This window comes from Biomphalaria glabrata, chromosome 5 (genome assembly GCF_947242115.1).
Source record: "Biomphalaria glabrata chromosome 5, xgBioGlab47.1, whole genome shotgun sequence".
Taxonomy (NCBI): Eukaryota; Metazoa; Mollusca; class Gastropoda; family Planorbidae; genus Biomphalaria; species Biomphalaria glabrata.
Window position 1 is genome coordinate 30433774 of NC_074715.1, and position 16172 is coordinate 30449945.

General features: G+C 39.5%; 1 protein-coding gene across 3 annotated transcripts; it reads left to right on the forward strand.

Annotated features, from left to right (window-relative positions):
• The first annotated feature begins 7346 nt into the window (after positions 1–7346).
• LOC106073231 (uncharacterized) lies at positions 7347–15025 on the forward strand. 3 transcript variants are annotated; one of them, XM_013233730.2, is made up of 4 exons: positions 7347–9159; positions 10333–10507; positions 11939–12049; positions 14610–15025. In XM_013233730.2, exons 1-4 carry the CDS (start codon positions 7916–7918, stop codon positions 14751–14753), a joined length of 1674 nt encoding a protein of 557 aa, XP_013089184.2. In that variant the 5' UTR covers positions 7347–7915; the 3' UTR covers positions 14754–15025. The 3 variants fall into 3 exon arrangements, with proteins under 3 accessions (XP_013089184.2, XP_013089183.2, XP_013089185.2); XM_013233729.2 differs by having other exon boundaries at positions 10333–10492; positions 11921–12049; XM_013233731.2 differs by having other exon boundaries at positions 7350–9159; positions 10333–10492; positions 14610–15003.
• Positions 15026–16172: the final 1147 nt, after the last annotated feature.

Genomic DNA, 16172 nt, shown 5'->3' on the forward strand with positions numbered 1-16172 from the left:
AAGTTAGTAATGGCTTCCCCTGTTATGAAACAACTAGACCAACTCTTGATTAAAGAACTAAAACAAGAGCTTCGGTATCGAGGTCTAAAGCTTGGTGGTAGCAAGGAGACACTTACAGCTCGTCTCCGGCAGGCCCTGATTGAGGAAGAAGAAGACCCGGACAGTTATCAATTCGAAGTAGGGCCAGATATAACTGAACTCCTAGGTAAGATGCAGGAAAAGATGGATACACTTGATATAGGGATTAGAACCATGCAGGACAAAATAGACACACTCGATTCAGGTATCAGGACTGAATTGGTATTGGTTAACCAGAAAATAACCACGATGGAGGTCACGATGAACCAGAGAGTCGATGTGGTAGAAAAAGACATAGAAGAACTGAAAGTTCAAGTTAGAGAAGGGTTCAGCAAGGCGCCGGTGAGTAATACAGGATCAATGTTACCCGAAGGGCTTGTAAAGATGAAACCCCCTGTGTTTGATGGGTCCGTCTCCTGGTCAGTCTACAGAAGACAGTTTGAGGCAGCTGCTAAGGTCAACAAATGGGGCAGCGAGGAGGAAAAAGCGACCGCTCTAGTACTGGCCCTTAGAGGAAAGGCTTCCGAAGTACTCCAATCCATTCCAAACCAGCAGGATTATGCTGCTCTCGTCCAGGCTATGGAGCTTCGATACAGGGACGAGCACTTACAGGAAGTTTATAGGGTCCAGCTGAAGACCAGACAACAGCGGGTCAGTGAAACCCTACAAGAGCTAAAGACGGACATTGAACGACTTGCCCATCTGGCATACCCCACAGCAGCACAGGAGTTCCTCGAAGTAATCGTCACTGATGCCTTCATCGATGCCGTTCGAGATCCAGAGCTAAAAAAGGTTATTAGAGTTAGTGACAAGCGTAAGGCCAGCGAAGCTCTTGTGTTCGCTCTGTCCTATGAAGCCGCTAAGAACGCATCCATCAACAGTCATCATGGTCGGAGACTGGAAGTTCAGGAAGAAGATTTAACACAAGTACTCAGACGGATGACGGAGGTTCTTGAAGAGTATAAGCCAAGCCGGTCACAGGGAGCTCGTCGTGCGACCAGGGTCCGTTGCTGGAACTGTGGTGAATCTGGGCATATACAAAGGATGTGTAGAAGAACACCTAATCAGCAAGAAGCGACTCAGCACAGATTAGAAACGGGTGCATGGCCTGGAGCCAATGGCTATCAGGAAAACTAACATTCGTCGCCTTCAAGGGGCAGAAACCGGCGATCCAGGAAATGGGAGCCCCTGTCAATGTCACTCCAATAGCTGTGCTGGGACAGAGTAGGAGTCTTATAGTAGAAGGAAGGATTGGAATTCGGAAGTATCGGTTTCTCATAGACACTGGTGCTTCACGTTCAGTCATTAGGCCAAATGTCGCAAACAGCAATAATACTACAAATGTGAGCCTTTTCTCCCTGAAAACAGCCAGTGGAGAACTGATGCCCATAAAAGGACTGGCGGACTTAGAATTTGAGCTCGGGTGTCAGTCATTCGTGCATTAATTTTTGATAGCAAACATAACTGATGATTGCATTTTAGGTCTAGATTTTCTACAGAAATTTGGATTTTCCATTAACATTAGCGGAGGAACTTTGTTGTATGGAAATGTGGAGATTCCTTTGTTAGGTGATAGTGAAGAAGGAAACAATCGAATGATGAAAATACTATTGACGGAGGATACAAATCTGCCTGCACAGTCCGAATCAATTATTTGGGGAGAACGGACATGAAAAGTCGGGAACGGCGCTAATCGAAGGAACGGAAGACAATTACGACGGAGTGGCTGTAGGGAAAACGCTGGTCATGATCGGTAAAGATCATCAGAGAGTACCTGTCAGAATCATGAACCTTGGTTTGAGGGAGAAGCATCTACGAAGGGATAGTTACATTGCTAAATGCCACACAATTGACCTAATTAAGAATTGCAACATTAACAACGTTTCTTTTACGCCCACTGAATTGGTCAACCCTCAAATTACCAGGCTTTTGACAGAAACCAAGGCGAACCTATCTGAAGAGCAGTATAGCAAAGCCAAAGAGTTGATAATGAAATTTGCAGACATCTTTCCATCTGATGAGTCAGAATGCGGAAGAACAGACATGGTACAACATAGGATCGATACTGGAGTAACTAGACCGATTCGGCAGCCACCACGCCGCCTTCCTCTCGCAAAACAACAGAAGGCTACAGACCTGATAGAACAAATGAGACAGCAAGGGGTCATAGAGCCCTCTAATGGCCCTTGGTGTTCACCGATCGTCCTAGTAAAAAAAAAGATGGATCCATGCGATTTTGTGTAGACTACAGAGCACTTAATGAAGTCACGCATAAAGATAGCTATCCACTCCCAAGAATAGACGATACCTTGGATACGCTTGCTGGATCACATATTTTTTCTACTCTCGATCTAAAGAGCGGATACTGGCAGGTGGGAATGCATCCTGAGGATAAAGAGAAAACGGCTTTCTCTGCTGGCAACGGTCTTTGGCAGTTCACTGTGATGCATTTTGGTCTCTGTAATGCTCCCGCCACTTTTGAAAGATTGATGGAGCGCGTTTTACAGGGACTTCATTGGAACACGTGTCTTGTATACCTGGATGACATTATAGTCACTGGTAGGATGTTTGAAGAGCATCTGGCAAATCTACATGAAGTTTTTGGACGGATCAGGAATGCGGGTATGAAAATCAATCCAAAGAAGTGCTCGTTTTTCAGGAAGAGTGTCAAATATCTTGGCCACATATCAGGGGACGGCATCAGCACTGATCCTGACAAGACTGAGGCAGTAAAATGTTGGCCTACACCATCCAATATTCGAGAACTAAGAAGTTTTTTAGGACTCTGTACGTACTATAGACGGTTTGTGCCAAATTTCTCCAATATATGTGCACCCCTTCATCGATTGACAGAACAAAAGAGGTCATTCAACTGGACACAGGAGTGTCAAGAGTCCTTTGAAATGTTAAAAGACACACTTGTCTCATCCTCCATAATTGCCTATGCGATACCAGGCATGACGTTCATTTTGGATACGGATGCAAGCAATACCGGAATAGGCGCCGTCCTTTCCCAAAAGATTGATGGAACGGAACGAGTCATCGCTTACTTCAGTCGAAGTTTGTCAAAGGCTGAAAGGAACTACTGTGTCACAAGACGTGAACTCCTGGCCGCCGTCGATGCAATAAAACATTTTCATAAGTACTTTTATAGGCAGAAATTTATTTAAGGACAGATCACGCAGCAATACAATGGCTTCTTTCTTTTAAGTGCCCTGAAGGTCAGGTCGCTAGGTGGATCGAACGTCTGCAAACCTATGAATTTGAAATTCACCATCGAAAAGGACTAATTCATCAGAATGCTGATGCGCTATCTCGACGACCTTGCAAAACAGAATGCAAACATTGTAAGAAAGCTGAGGAAAAGGAAGAGATAATCGATTGTCAACGTTTGGACCTGAATGTTTTAGGACCTTGGTCTGATGAGAATATCCGAGAGGATCAGCTGAAAGATGAGGATCTGGCAATCGTTCTTGTTTGGAAGGAGAAGGGACAACGGCCAGATTGGCAACACATTGCTGAAAAAGGGGCTGCCATGAAGGCGTACTGGGCACAATGGGACTCAATGGTAGTGGAAAACGGTGTTCTTAAGCGAATGTGGGAATCTTCTGATGGGACATCAACACGATTACAAATAGTTCTCCCAAAAGTTAGAATCCAAGAAGTACTCCAAGAGTTGCACAATGGTTCCACGGGTGGTCACTTGGATATTAACAAGACGTTGGAGAAAGTGAGACAAAGGTTTTATTGGTGTCGGTACAAGGAAGACGTAGAGGATTGGTGCAGAAGATGTGATCGATGTGCAGCAACCAAAGGCCCGCAACGTCGGACAAGGGGACCCCTACAACAGTACAACGTAGGTGTTCCTTTCGAAAGAATCGCACTGGATATAGCTGGCCCGTTTCCTGAGACACTAAAAGGCAACAGATATATTCTAGTAATAATGGACTATTTTAGTAAATGGCCTGAGGCTTTCGCGATACCAAACCAAGAAACCACAACAATAGTCGATATTTTAGTGGAACACTGGATTAGCCGCTTTGGTGTACCTATGGAACTACATTCAGATCAAGGACGCAACTTTGAATCCAAGCTATTCCAGGAGATTTGTAAAATCTTAAAAAATTGAAAAGACTCGAACAACGCCACTTCGCCCTCAGTCAGACGGGATGGTGGAACGCTTTAATCGCACATTGATACAACACTTGGCTAAGATGACAGTAGAACAGCAAAACGATTGGGATGACTACATTCCTCTATTCCTCATGTCTTATAGAGGAGCCGTTCATGCAACCACTGGTTATACGCCAGCCAAATTATTATTTGGTCGGGAACTTCGGCTGCCAGCAGACCTCTTATTCGGGTTGCCAGGAGAAAAACAAACGACAGCTAGCAAATACGTAACAGAACTTAGGGGGAGACCTGAGAGGGTTCATGCACTTGCACGGAGTAGGATAAAAGACAGTAGCGACCTCATGAAGACCAGATATGATAGAAGAGCCAATTCTACGGGGTTTGTAGAGCATGATTTCGTTTGGCTGTACAACCCAAAGAGAAGGAAGGGAAGATCGCCTAAATTACAAAAGGATTGGGAAGGTCCGTATCGGATTGTGAAGAGAATCAACGACGTGGTATACCGTATCCAGAGGGGTCCTCGAACTAAATGCAAGGTGGTACACGTCGATCGGTTGTATCGGTATTGTGGAGAGGAGAGAGGAACAGAGTCAGTTCGGGACGAACAGACATAAGAAGGGGGCAGTGTAATGACCATGTTCTGTAGTGACTCTATGGTTGCGCACCAGCGCACGAGGATGGACTAAATGAACGGGGAGAGAGTAAGAGGAAGTGCGAGAAGATTGAGATTGGAACGGTTCTTGTTTTTGGTGATCTATGTTGATTAAACTTTGTATTATCTTTGTTCCCATACCTCGTTGAGTTGCCTCCTTTAAATGTTGTAACAATATTATGACAACCTAAATGTAACTATATGCATTGCTATGTTTTGCAATCATTGTACTTTAAAATGTAACTACCTTATTTGTACGCTTTCTAATAAAATATGCATCCTTTTGTTAAAAAAAAAAAAAAAAAAAAAAGCCCAATAAAGAGGCCAATAGCCTCAAAAAAAAAAGAGGCAATGCCAAAAAAAAAGGCAAAGAAAAGAGGCAAAGGCCCAAGGATTCCTAGGATGTAAACAGCTCGATAACTGAAGTCAAAAGCTAAAAAGCTGAGGTAGCCTAACAAAAAAAAAAGAAGAAGAACACGTAACCAAAGAACAAAAATATTTTTTTTTTTAAGGAAATGTTGTATTCTTAAGGAATAAGAGATTGACCCTTTACAAAACAATTAGATCAATTAGATACTCATTATAAGACATCAGTTAGGCAAGGTTCACTTTGAACTTCACATTCACCTATCCTTTGGTCTGCTGGACCGCTGGGGCACCATACAAGATCTTTAACCTTTTTTCTCCATTATTTTCTGTCATTTGTCTTTGATAGAATTTCATTCTGATAATATTGAAACCAGCCTTTTTACCTTCCTGGGTGGACCACTTCGGGGGCCGATTTTCAGTTTGTGTTTCCACACAAACTGTCTTTTGCAACCTTGTTATTTTTGTGTTCATATTTAGGCATAATGAGAAGACATCTTATTGATTTCATGTGAGGGGCTATGCCTGGGGATCTTAAAATTTAGTTAATACCAATATAGAATTTGGCAAAATTTGTTTGAATTAAAGGAAAATACATGGCCTCATTGACCTTAAATATAATAACAAATATATAAGTAGTCATCCTTATTCTCCTTAAACTAAATTATATTTAGATATGTCATTTTCTTTTTTATGTCAAACCATTATCAAATAATGCGCTGTCAAAGTCCAACTTTGAAATGTTGTCCTATAGGTGTCCGAATAGCCTAAACTACTTCATAGTAAAGAAGAATCAACTACCACGCATTGAGAGAGTGTGAACCATTAGAGCTCAATTCTTTGTCTCTAGTTGGCAGCAGTGACGTTCAATTCAGCATCCTTGACATTGTTTAGATGACCTTGAACATCTTCTGAGCTGGATCTGATTTCCTAAAATACAGAATATAACCAATTAATTAATTAACTTTATATGAATGTATCCGATGCTATTTCATCTCCCAATAATTAATGGTGTATTCTTGTCCAGACATTTGCATGGAGAATCATGAAAGTAAGCTTGTATCGTCTTATAACTTTTACATTTTGTTCAATCTTTTACGGTTCTGGTTTTGAGCTATCTTTATATATTTAGTGTGAATTTGTTAACCTACTTGAGGGCGCCATCCCTTGCACAGCTCGATCTAAAAGTAATTTAGGAAGTCGAATATCGGACAACATGCCCCGCCAATCGTATCCTCGAATTGAAAGAACTGGCCCATTATCGCTTCTCGAGACGAGATGCAGTCAGTGTTGGTATCTCAGTTTAAGAGGAAAGCCGACAGCAAAGGAAAAAAAAAGGCTAGCCAAGAAACTCTAAGATAGTACAGACAATGCATCAATAGGCCAATTTACCCGTGCTCTCTGAATGGAAGCTTTTCCAAATGAACATCAACAACTCTATGTTTAAATTCGACCACAAAGGAGGAGCTTTAACTGTTTTGTTTTTCCATAGCTCAGCTTTATATATGTGGAATTTTGTCCTAGGTAGGCTTATCTTATAGGCCTATATTACAGACGTTAATTAAAAAAAAGAAGACAATTACGTCCTACGCATTTTATGTGTCAATCTCGTCATGCATGTAAATCAATGCCAAGTCGTTGGTTGGGTTTCCTGGCTGACTCAAGCAGCCCATTCCTTTCTCTAATGGCACTAGGGAAGAAGAAGCACTTGTACGAATTTGTTCTAGCGTATGCGATAATTAGCTTTGTGTCTTTCTGAGTATTTCATTAGGTTTCATGTTTTTCTATTAGTAAATTATGGTTTAGTATTTTATGTATTATAGCTACCTTTAACATCTGCTACAGCTAAATTAATTTCATATTTTCTGATTTTTATCAGTGAGTTGTTTTTTTGTGTGTTTGTGTTTAAGAATAATAAAAACGTCAATTTAAATCAAAATTAACGAGCGGCAATCAAGTTAAAATTGTGCTTTGCATCTTTTGGCGTTGATCTTTCTATTTAGAGTTCAGTTCATACAAAGTTTATCTTTAGTTTCACATTAGCAGATCGAGATAAATAGAAAACTCCAATCGGGAAATTACAAAAAGCTACCATTTTTATGTCAGTGAAACTACATGATGGAGTTTGTGTACATTCTAGTCTTCCAAGCTTACATTTAAAAAAGAATGTGATAAAGTATTTCTAAAAACAGGATATCCGGTATGCTTCATCTGAACTATTGGATACTTGGATTTGTAGATTCATAGCATACGCAATAGTTGTTTTTTTTTGTGATCATATTGCATACACACACACAGACACACTCAAGTTTAACTAGACTTATGGTTACTAAAATAAAATAATACAATTTAGCTACGATTTTAATAAATATTATATTGGTAAGTAGCTTCCTTTAGTGTGGAAAAACCAAACAATTTTGACTAAATAAAAAAAAAATTAGATGATAGATCTAGATTCTAGATCTACTTGATATAATAAAATTAAATTACGCCAACATTATCTATATTATTTCTCAAGTTTAAATTGTATAACAGTCTTCAGACTAAAAGAAACATGTTAACCTTTCATACATGTGGCAATGCAACGACAAGTAAGCATAGTGAAGCCTATTGAAGCCTATTTGTATTCACTAGTTTAGGATTCGTCAAGAAATCTTGTTTTGTTAGGAAGTTTATCTTAACAGAATGTCTGAAAATAATGGTCAGAACAATGGAGCTCCGGTATACAAAACATCTTCGGAGGACCAAACAGAAAGGCCGACGACTAAATTCATGGATGGAATCGGGCGATCCTTGGCAGCCGTTGGTCAACTGGGCAATCAACAAATGCAAATGTATCGAAGCAAACTCAAATCTAAACTGAACAAAAGCTTTAGCCACGACCACCAGCTTGAAGGCCGATATGACGACGCAGAACGTCCATCACCCTCCAAAGAGGCCAAAGAGCTCTCTGCACAGACTGTGATCTCCATTTCTAATTCTGATGATCGTCAAAGATTGGGTTCAGGTTCACTACAAATAGAAATTCATGATGTTATTCGAGCCACATCCCCTAGGCCATCAGCTACACCATCGCACACCAGAAACGCAGTCCCCTACCAACAGGCAATGTTTAAACCCGAAGACCTCAGCGGACAAACTTTAAACTTACACCAAAAGAGAGAATTTAGGACTGCCGATGAGCAAAAGAAATCTTTATTGAACACACCAGTAGGCCTACGCCCTCCGCTCTCCCTCTCAGAAGCGAGGTCAGAGTCATCACCGGAATCACGACACGATTCCGAAGCGTGCCAGAAGCAACCCGCGACAAACGTTCTTGTTAGCCCATGTCTAGAGACCAAAGAGCTTATCTTCAGGAAGCCTTTGTGGCACAACAGTGAGTCCAATCTGCAGACATATAGATCAAGCTCTTCAGAAGACACGTTACATGTGGCCGTCCCGTTGTTTACAAAGGATGTCAACCAAGCTTACAAAGATGTGTACAGACCTTCCGGTGTGCCCAAACCTCCACCGGAAGCTGTGCTTCCAAAGAGCACCATTATTGTTAACAGGTTTGAAAATGGAAGCCCTTTTCTGGATATGAGTAAATATAAATTTGCATCTACGAAGGAAAAAAATGCTGCTGTAAAGAAGTATCGAATGAGCATTAGTCCAGAAAAGTCTTTCTCTCCTCAGCAGGTGGCCCCTGTAACCTTTACTAGCACCACTCTGAACAACCCTCCATATAACACATTTTCTTATCTACCACCTACCGCGCCGCATCCCTCTTCATTGACCATGCCGCCACCATCGTTATCAGCCCCACCAATGCCAGTGCCCAGCTATTACTGGGCACATCACCAGCCTCCAGCCACTGTTGAGATCATGAGTGGACAGCGCATGGCGTATCCTCAACAAGTTACCCAGAATTCAGAGCGTGGTCAGTATAGGTAAGTATCGTTGGTCAATTGTTTCTGTTCATTTGCATAATTATAAATATTACTTTTTGATATTAATATTTTTTTTCATCTGGTTTTAAATACCGTTTCTGTACAAGGTCTTTAATAACACATGGTAGACAAACGTTTTCGGTTTCTCAAAGGTTTGGAGTTGTAGTGGAGTTTCTTGGGTGTTTGTCATTCTCATCACCTCAGTTTCTTGGGTGTTTGTCATTCTCATCACCCCAGTTTCTTGGCTGTTTGTCATTCTCATCACCTCAGTTTCTTGGCTGTGTGTCATTCTCATCACCTCAGTTTCTTGGGTGTTTGTCATTCTCATCACCCCAGTTTCTTGGGTGTTTGTCATTCTCATCACCTCAGTTTCTTGGGTGTTTGTCATTCTCATCACCTCAGTTTCTTGGGTGTTTGTCATTCTCATCACCCCAGTTTCTTGGCTGTTTGTCATTCTCATCACCTCAGTTTCTTGGGTGTTTGTCATTCTCATCACCTCAGTTTCTTGGCTGTTTGTCATTCTCATCACCTCAGTTTCTTGGGTGTTTGTCATTCTCATCACCTCAGTTTCTTGGGTGTTTGTCATTCTCATCACCTCAGTTTCTTGGGTGTTTGTCATTCTCATCACCTCAGTTTCTTGGGTGTTTGTCATTCTCATCACCTCAGTTTCTTGGGTGTTTGTCATTCTCATCACCCCAGTTTCTTGGGTGTTTGTCATTCTCATCACCCCAGTTTCTTGGCTGTTTGTCATTCTCATCACCCCAGTTTCTTGGCTGTTTGTCATTCTCATCACCCCAGTTTCTTGGGTGTTTGTCATTCTCATCACCTCAGTTTCTTGGCTGTTTGTCATTCTCATCACCCCAGTTTCTTGGCTGTTTGTCATTCTCATCACCCCAGTTTCTTGGGTGTTTGTCATTCTCATCACCTCAGTTTCTTGGGTGTTTGTCATTCTCATCACCCCAGTTTCTTGGCTGTTTGTCATTCTCATCACCTCAGTTTCTTGGGTGTTTGTCATTCTCATCACCTCAGTTTCTCTTCACTTTGATTTTCAAGCCAGTCTTCTCTGCTTTTTTTTGTGTGTGAGCTTGCTTAGTTTTGTCTGAGTGTAGTCATATAAAAAAAATCACTATTAAAAACATAATGTAATATAGTTTTCTATGCGTTATTTTTCAGACGATCTTATGTGTCCAGAAAATTATCTTCCTGCTTCCCGTTTCTGTTTGGAGCTAAACAGTTTGATGACAGCGATGAGTTGCAGCATAATTCTTACAGACCACGCCAAGAGTCTCTCAATAACATGTTCCATAGCGGACGTAATGAGTCAATATATTCGGTAGGGCTACATAGAGTGAGTGAGATGTTGAGACCAATGTATCACCTGACTTGTTCAGTTGCCGCTAGATCGTTTAAATATAATCCAGACTTTATGAAGCCCAGGTTTACTACATAATAATAACACGGTTTAGGGATGATTTTAATTTAGAGTAGCGACTTCGCATTGCAGAAAAAACCCAAAGACGATGGTCCTATGCGGGCCTAACCCTAACCCAAAGACGATGGTCCTGTGCGGGCCTAACCCTAATCCAAAGACGATGGTCCTATGCGGGCCTAACCCTAATCCAAAGACGATGGTCCTATGCGGGCCTAACCCTAATGCAAAGACGATGGTCCTATGCGGGCCTAAACCTAACCCAAAGACGATGGTCCTATGCGAGCATAACCCTAACTCTAACCCAAAATATCATACTAAAAGAGCGTTAATTGTGATAGCTTTAGAGGCTAGAAAGGCTTCAACTATAGCATGCTAGTGGGTGATAAGTCCGTGTTTTTATTGTTTTTTTTTTTTTATAAATCCAGCACATCGTATTTCATAGTATAGACTAGTCTTAGAGTACTCTAGAACGTATTGGTATGGTTCGTTAGAATGCGTGTCAGAGGTCTTGCATATTATTACAAAGCTTCTATCAATTCATTCCGTTTTTCTGTCTGGTAGGCCTACACGTTATGTCTCCCACCTCCCAGTCTCTGTTGAAGTTGAAACTTTGCACAATTATTCATTGTCCCTAACAAAACATGAATCAATTAAAATATTAACCAACTAATTTATTAATTAGTCTTGATTAATTAACCATTTAAGGAAAACACAGTTATAAAAAAAATTAGTTGTTTTTTCTTGTTACAATACCTCTATTCAACTCATCCCTTCCTGAAACCTGGGTGGAACATAGACACCAATTTGACAGTTGATGTATATCTTTAGGGAAAAAAAATTACTAACTCTTTGGTCACACTGGGAAAACTCTAGTTTGACCGTTATAATTTTCCAAAGTAAAAAAAAAAAAATTTAATTTCGCTAGAGAACTAGAAGATATTCATATTAAACGGACCATATTTCTTCGGGTATTTCCGCTCTATTTCAGGAGTAATAAATTAATGCTCGGAAACACTAGACATGGGGTTTTCTACATCCAGATATAAAGGTCTATACATTATACTATCATGGAATATTATAAAGTGTAGTTGATCTATACATTCGCTTTAACCGAGATTTCTTCTGGAAAAAAGGGGGGTGGGGCAGGGTAAAAAATGTTTCATTTTTTTTTACATCTAAAATTTATTAGTTATTTAGAGAAAAATAATCGCTCTGAAGGTTTTATAAAGGAGGTATTGTCTTTTTTTTTTTTCAAAAGTAATTTTTAATGTTTATCTTGTTCTAAGTTTTAAACTTTCAACAGCCTTCAGTTTTAGTAAATAGGTCTAGATCTATATCATTTTTCAGAGAAACAAAACTGGTAGGCCTAATGATTGCAATCCGGACGACCTACTTTTTCAGATGGTCTGCTGCTGTTGCTGGCCTTGTGGTTTAGCCGCCAAAATCCTAGCAGCATTGGTAGGTATTAGTGTCCTGTTTTCACACATACGCCGTAAACACATTATTGACACATTTTGTTGATCCCACCTGCATGGTCGTGTGGTATACGACTGGACAATTGTCTCAATGTCTCGGGTTCGAATCACGCCATTCGTAATCCCTTGCCGTCCTGCGGGAGGTTTTGAGTTTGGAGGTAATAATCTTTAATTCTGATAAAAGTTGGTGACACTAAAAAAAAATAATAATAAAAACTTTTCAATAATTCATTATGGGAGGGAACCCAGCAAAGATAGAATGCAGCTTATTTAGCTGAGTAGTATCCCTTGAGTTTTCTATTTCAAATCGTTGTATAGAATGGGATAGTAGCTTTACTTTTGACGATACGCACCGGTACGGTGTATCGGCACCTTTTTCAATGTGGGGAAAAAGTATGACTTTTCTTGTATTTTAACGGTTTTTTTTTATTAATTTATTAGTATTTAAAAGTTAGTCACTCCATCACTGAGTACCGGCACCTATTATGTTTTACACACACACACACACATATATATATATATGGGCTACTAATGGTACGCATACCGGCACCTTTTTGAAAACAAAAATTTTTTTCTTGTATTTTAACGTATATTTTTATTTTTTAGTAGTTCAAAGTTAGAGCTAGGCAATCAACTACTGAGTACCGGCACCTATTTTTTTAAAAGCACTTGCACTGCATATCTATATATATTGCCAGGTTAGTCTTAGTAAAAAACACGATCTCTATTTAGTTGTGTAACATTGACCACGTCGATTCCTTTTTAGTTGTGCAGCATTGACCACGTCGATTCCTATTTAGTTGTGTAACATTAACCACGTCGATTCCTTTTTAGTTATGCAGCATTGACCACGTCGATTCCTATTTAATTGTGTAACATTGACCACGTCGATTCCTATTTAGTTGTGTAACATTGACCACGTCGATTCCTTTTTAGTTGTGCAGCATTGACCACGTCGATTCCTATTTAGTTGTGTAACATTGACCACGTCGATTCCTATTTAGTTGTGTAACATTGACCACGTCGATTCCTTTTTAGTTGTGCAGCATTGACCACGTCGATTCCTATTTAGTTGTGTAACATTAACCACGTCGATTCCTTTTTAGTTGTGCAGCATTGACCACGTCGATTCCTATTTAATTGTGTAACATTGACCACGTCGATTCCTATTTAGTTGTGTAACATTGACCACGTCGATTCCTTTTTAGTTGTGCAGCATTGACCACGTCGATTCCTATTTAGTTGTGTAACATTGCCCACGTTGATTCCTATTTAGTTGTGCAGCATTGACCACGTCGATTCCTATTTAGTTGTGTAACATTAACCACGTCGATTCCTTTTTAGTTGTGCAGCATTGACCACGTCGATTCCTATTTAATTGTGTAACATTGACCACGTCGATTCCTATTTAGTTGTGTAACATTGACCACGTCGATTCCTTTTTAGTTGTGCAGCATTGACCACGTCGATTCCTATTTAGTTGTGTAACATTGCCCACGTTGATTCCTATTTAGTTGTGTAACATTGACCACGTCGATTCCTATTTAGTTGTGTAACATTGCCCACGTTGATTCCTATTTAGTTGTGTAACATTGACCACGTCGATTCCAATTTAGTTGTGCAGCATTGACCACGTCGATTCCTATTTAGTTGTGTAACATTGACCACGTCGATTCCTATTTAATTGTGTAACATTGACCACCTCGATTCCTATTTAGTTGTGTAACATTGACCACCTTGATTCCTATTTAATTGTGTAACATTGACCACGTCGATTCCTATTTAGTTGTGTAACATTGACCATCTCGATTCCTATTTAGTTGTGTAACATTGACCACGTCGATTCCTTTTTAGTTGTGCAGCATTGACCACCTCGATTCCTATTTAGTTGTGCAGCATTGACCACGTCGATTCCTATTTAGTTGTGTAACATTGACCACCTTGATTCCTATTTAGTTGTGTAACATTGACCACGTCGATTCCTATGTTCTCTTGTCTCTCCAAGTCACGTGTTGCTGTCTGCACTAAGAAGTCAGTCAATGACGAGCATTGTGACCAAACCGTTTGGGAGGGGAGGATGCCTTTTTTCACGACGTTGTGTTGGATGGTTAGGTCATTTTCATCGCATCAAGGAGAGGGGGGAGTTTTAAAGTCAGCACTGGAAGAAAAAGACTAAGTCAGTATGAGACCCAAACACCGGGAGACAGCTTGACCCGGCTAGTGGAAGATTGCAATATCTTGCCTATGTAGTGGTCAATTCTGGTTTTTGTCCAGTTGCAAAGCATGTTGTGGCTGCATAGATCAATCTGAAGATCGCTAAATAATATTTGTATTCATGCATGTAACTGTTACCATAGATACAGAAGAAATTATTCCGAACAGTTTTTTAGTTGGGGATTGTCTTTAAAGCTGATGTAACCTAATCACACACACACACACAAATATATATATTATACATACATATATACATACATTGGCCTACATACATACATATTATTTATTATATTATTTATTATTATTATATTAGTTTTGTTTTTTTTCAGTTTCCTAGAGACGGCGGTCGCAATTCCTGCGTTGGTATAATGGCTAGACAATTGTCTCTCTGCGCCTTGTTGTTGGGTATAGCTGTCTACTTAGTTATAATGATTGTATTTGTTGCATTGATACTAGTAGTTGCAGTGAAATAATAACACAAGTAGACCAAGTGGCAACCTTTATTAATGTTGTATTGAAGATTAGGTAGAGAATTCTTATAGCCAATGTGATGGTCAGAGTTGAATCCTTGATTGAGTTCCTTGAAAGGTTGAATGGATCCCAGGGGTTTTTAAACACAAACTCTTCAATAAACTTTAAAATCAGAAAATGTGTTTGTTGTCTAATAACTAGGTCTACATGACACTCATGATGACCAGGCGATACAACCATAGTTCTAACATCTGTTTTAGATAGTCGTTCTTATTACTTAAATAAAAATTAAAATGTAGAGTCACATAGGTTTTATTATAAGAAATTAAAATTAAAGGTTTTATTATAATTGTAATATTATTAGTAAACGAAGAACAGTATGTGTTTGGTGTAGCGATAATAAAGGGCCGAAACTTTAAAAAAAAATTTACATCCGCGGTCATTAATCTTTGGTTTTCAGAGAGTTAATAGAATACTGATTTTATTTGAAATTAGCGCTGACGTAAGCTTCGATACATCACACCATTGGTATTGTGGAAAGAAGTTACAAAAAGCATTGCCGGAACCAAACCTACGAATCTTTCTTTATGTTATTTTTATAAGTTAACTTTTAAAACAATATTCAATCTTATTTATTTAATGGTATTGGACAAAATAATGGACAAAATAATGAAAGCATTATTTTAAATTCTCAAGAATCTGAAAGCCCATATTAAAATTATTATTAATGTTGATATTAATACGTTAATGTTAGTTATGCCCTACATTTTATATACACACCAAGAAAAGGTTGTTTTTTTAAGCTTTAATGTTTGTTTATAGTTTTTAATACTGACTATTTCTTACATGTGTGTGTAACATCAGTTTACCAGTTACACTATTCACGCTAACATCAAAGTATCTATTTCTAAGACTGAGATTTGTAAAAATGGTTTAACAAACGCTTTTCATGTACACCCACACAGGTGTTGAAACAGAGACTTGGATTAATGTTGAAATACTTGTATGTTAACCCCTGCAGGTTATTGCTGAAACAATGTCCATACATTTGTACCCCCCCCCCCATACAGGCACACACACACACACAAACATACACACAACGTCTTTGTGGAGAGGTTCTAGAGATTTAAATACGTAAGAGAAGAATTTCGAAGCCCCAGTTTGTACAAATCTTGAAGACATATCTATATGACCTGTTTTTGTGTGCACTTTAAAAAAAAAGATTCTGCTTTCACATTCTTCTACTAAGCCTTTGGATGTGTGTGTGTGTGTTTGTTATGACAGTGTGTGAATACCCCCCCCCCCCACTTTTTGTAAAGATCACCTCTGTTCTCTCCAACCCCTTGTTTTGAAATGACGGCCCTGGTAGAGGCAGAGAGTTGACCGAATGTTTACCAAATGAAGACCGATTATCTTATACA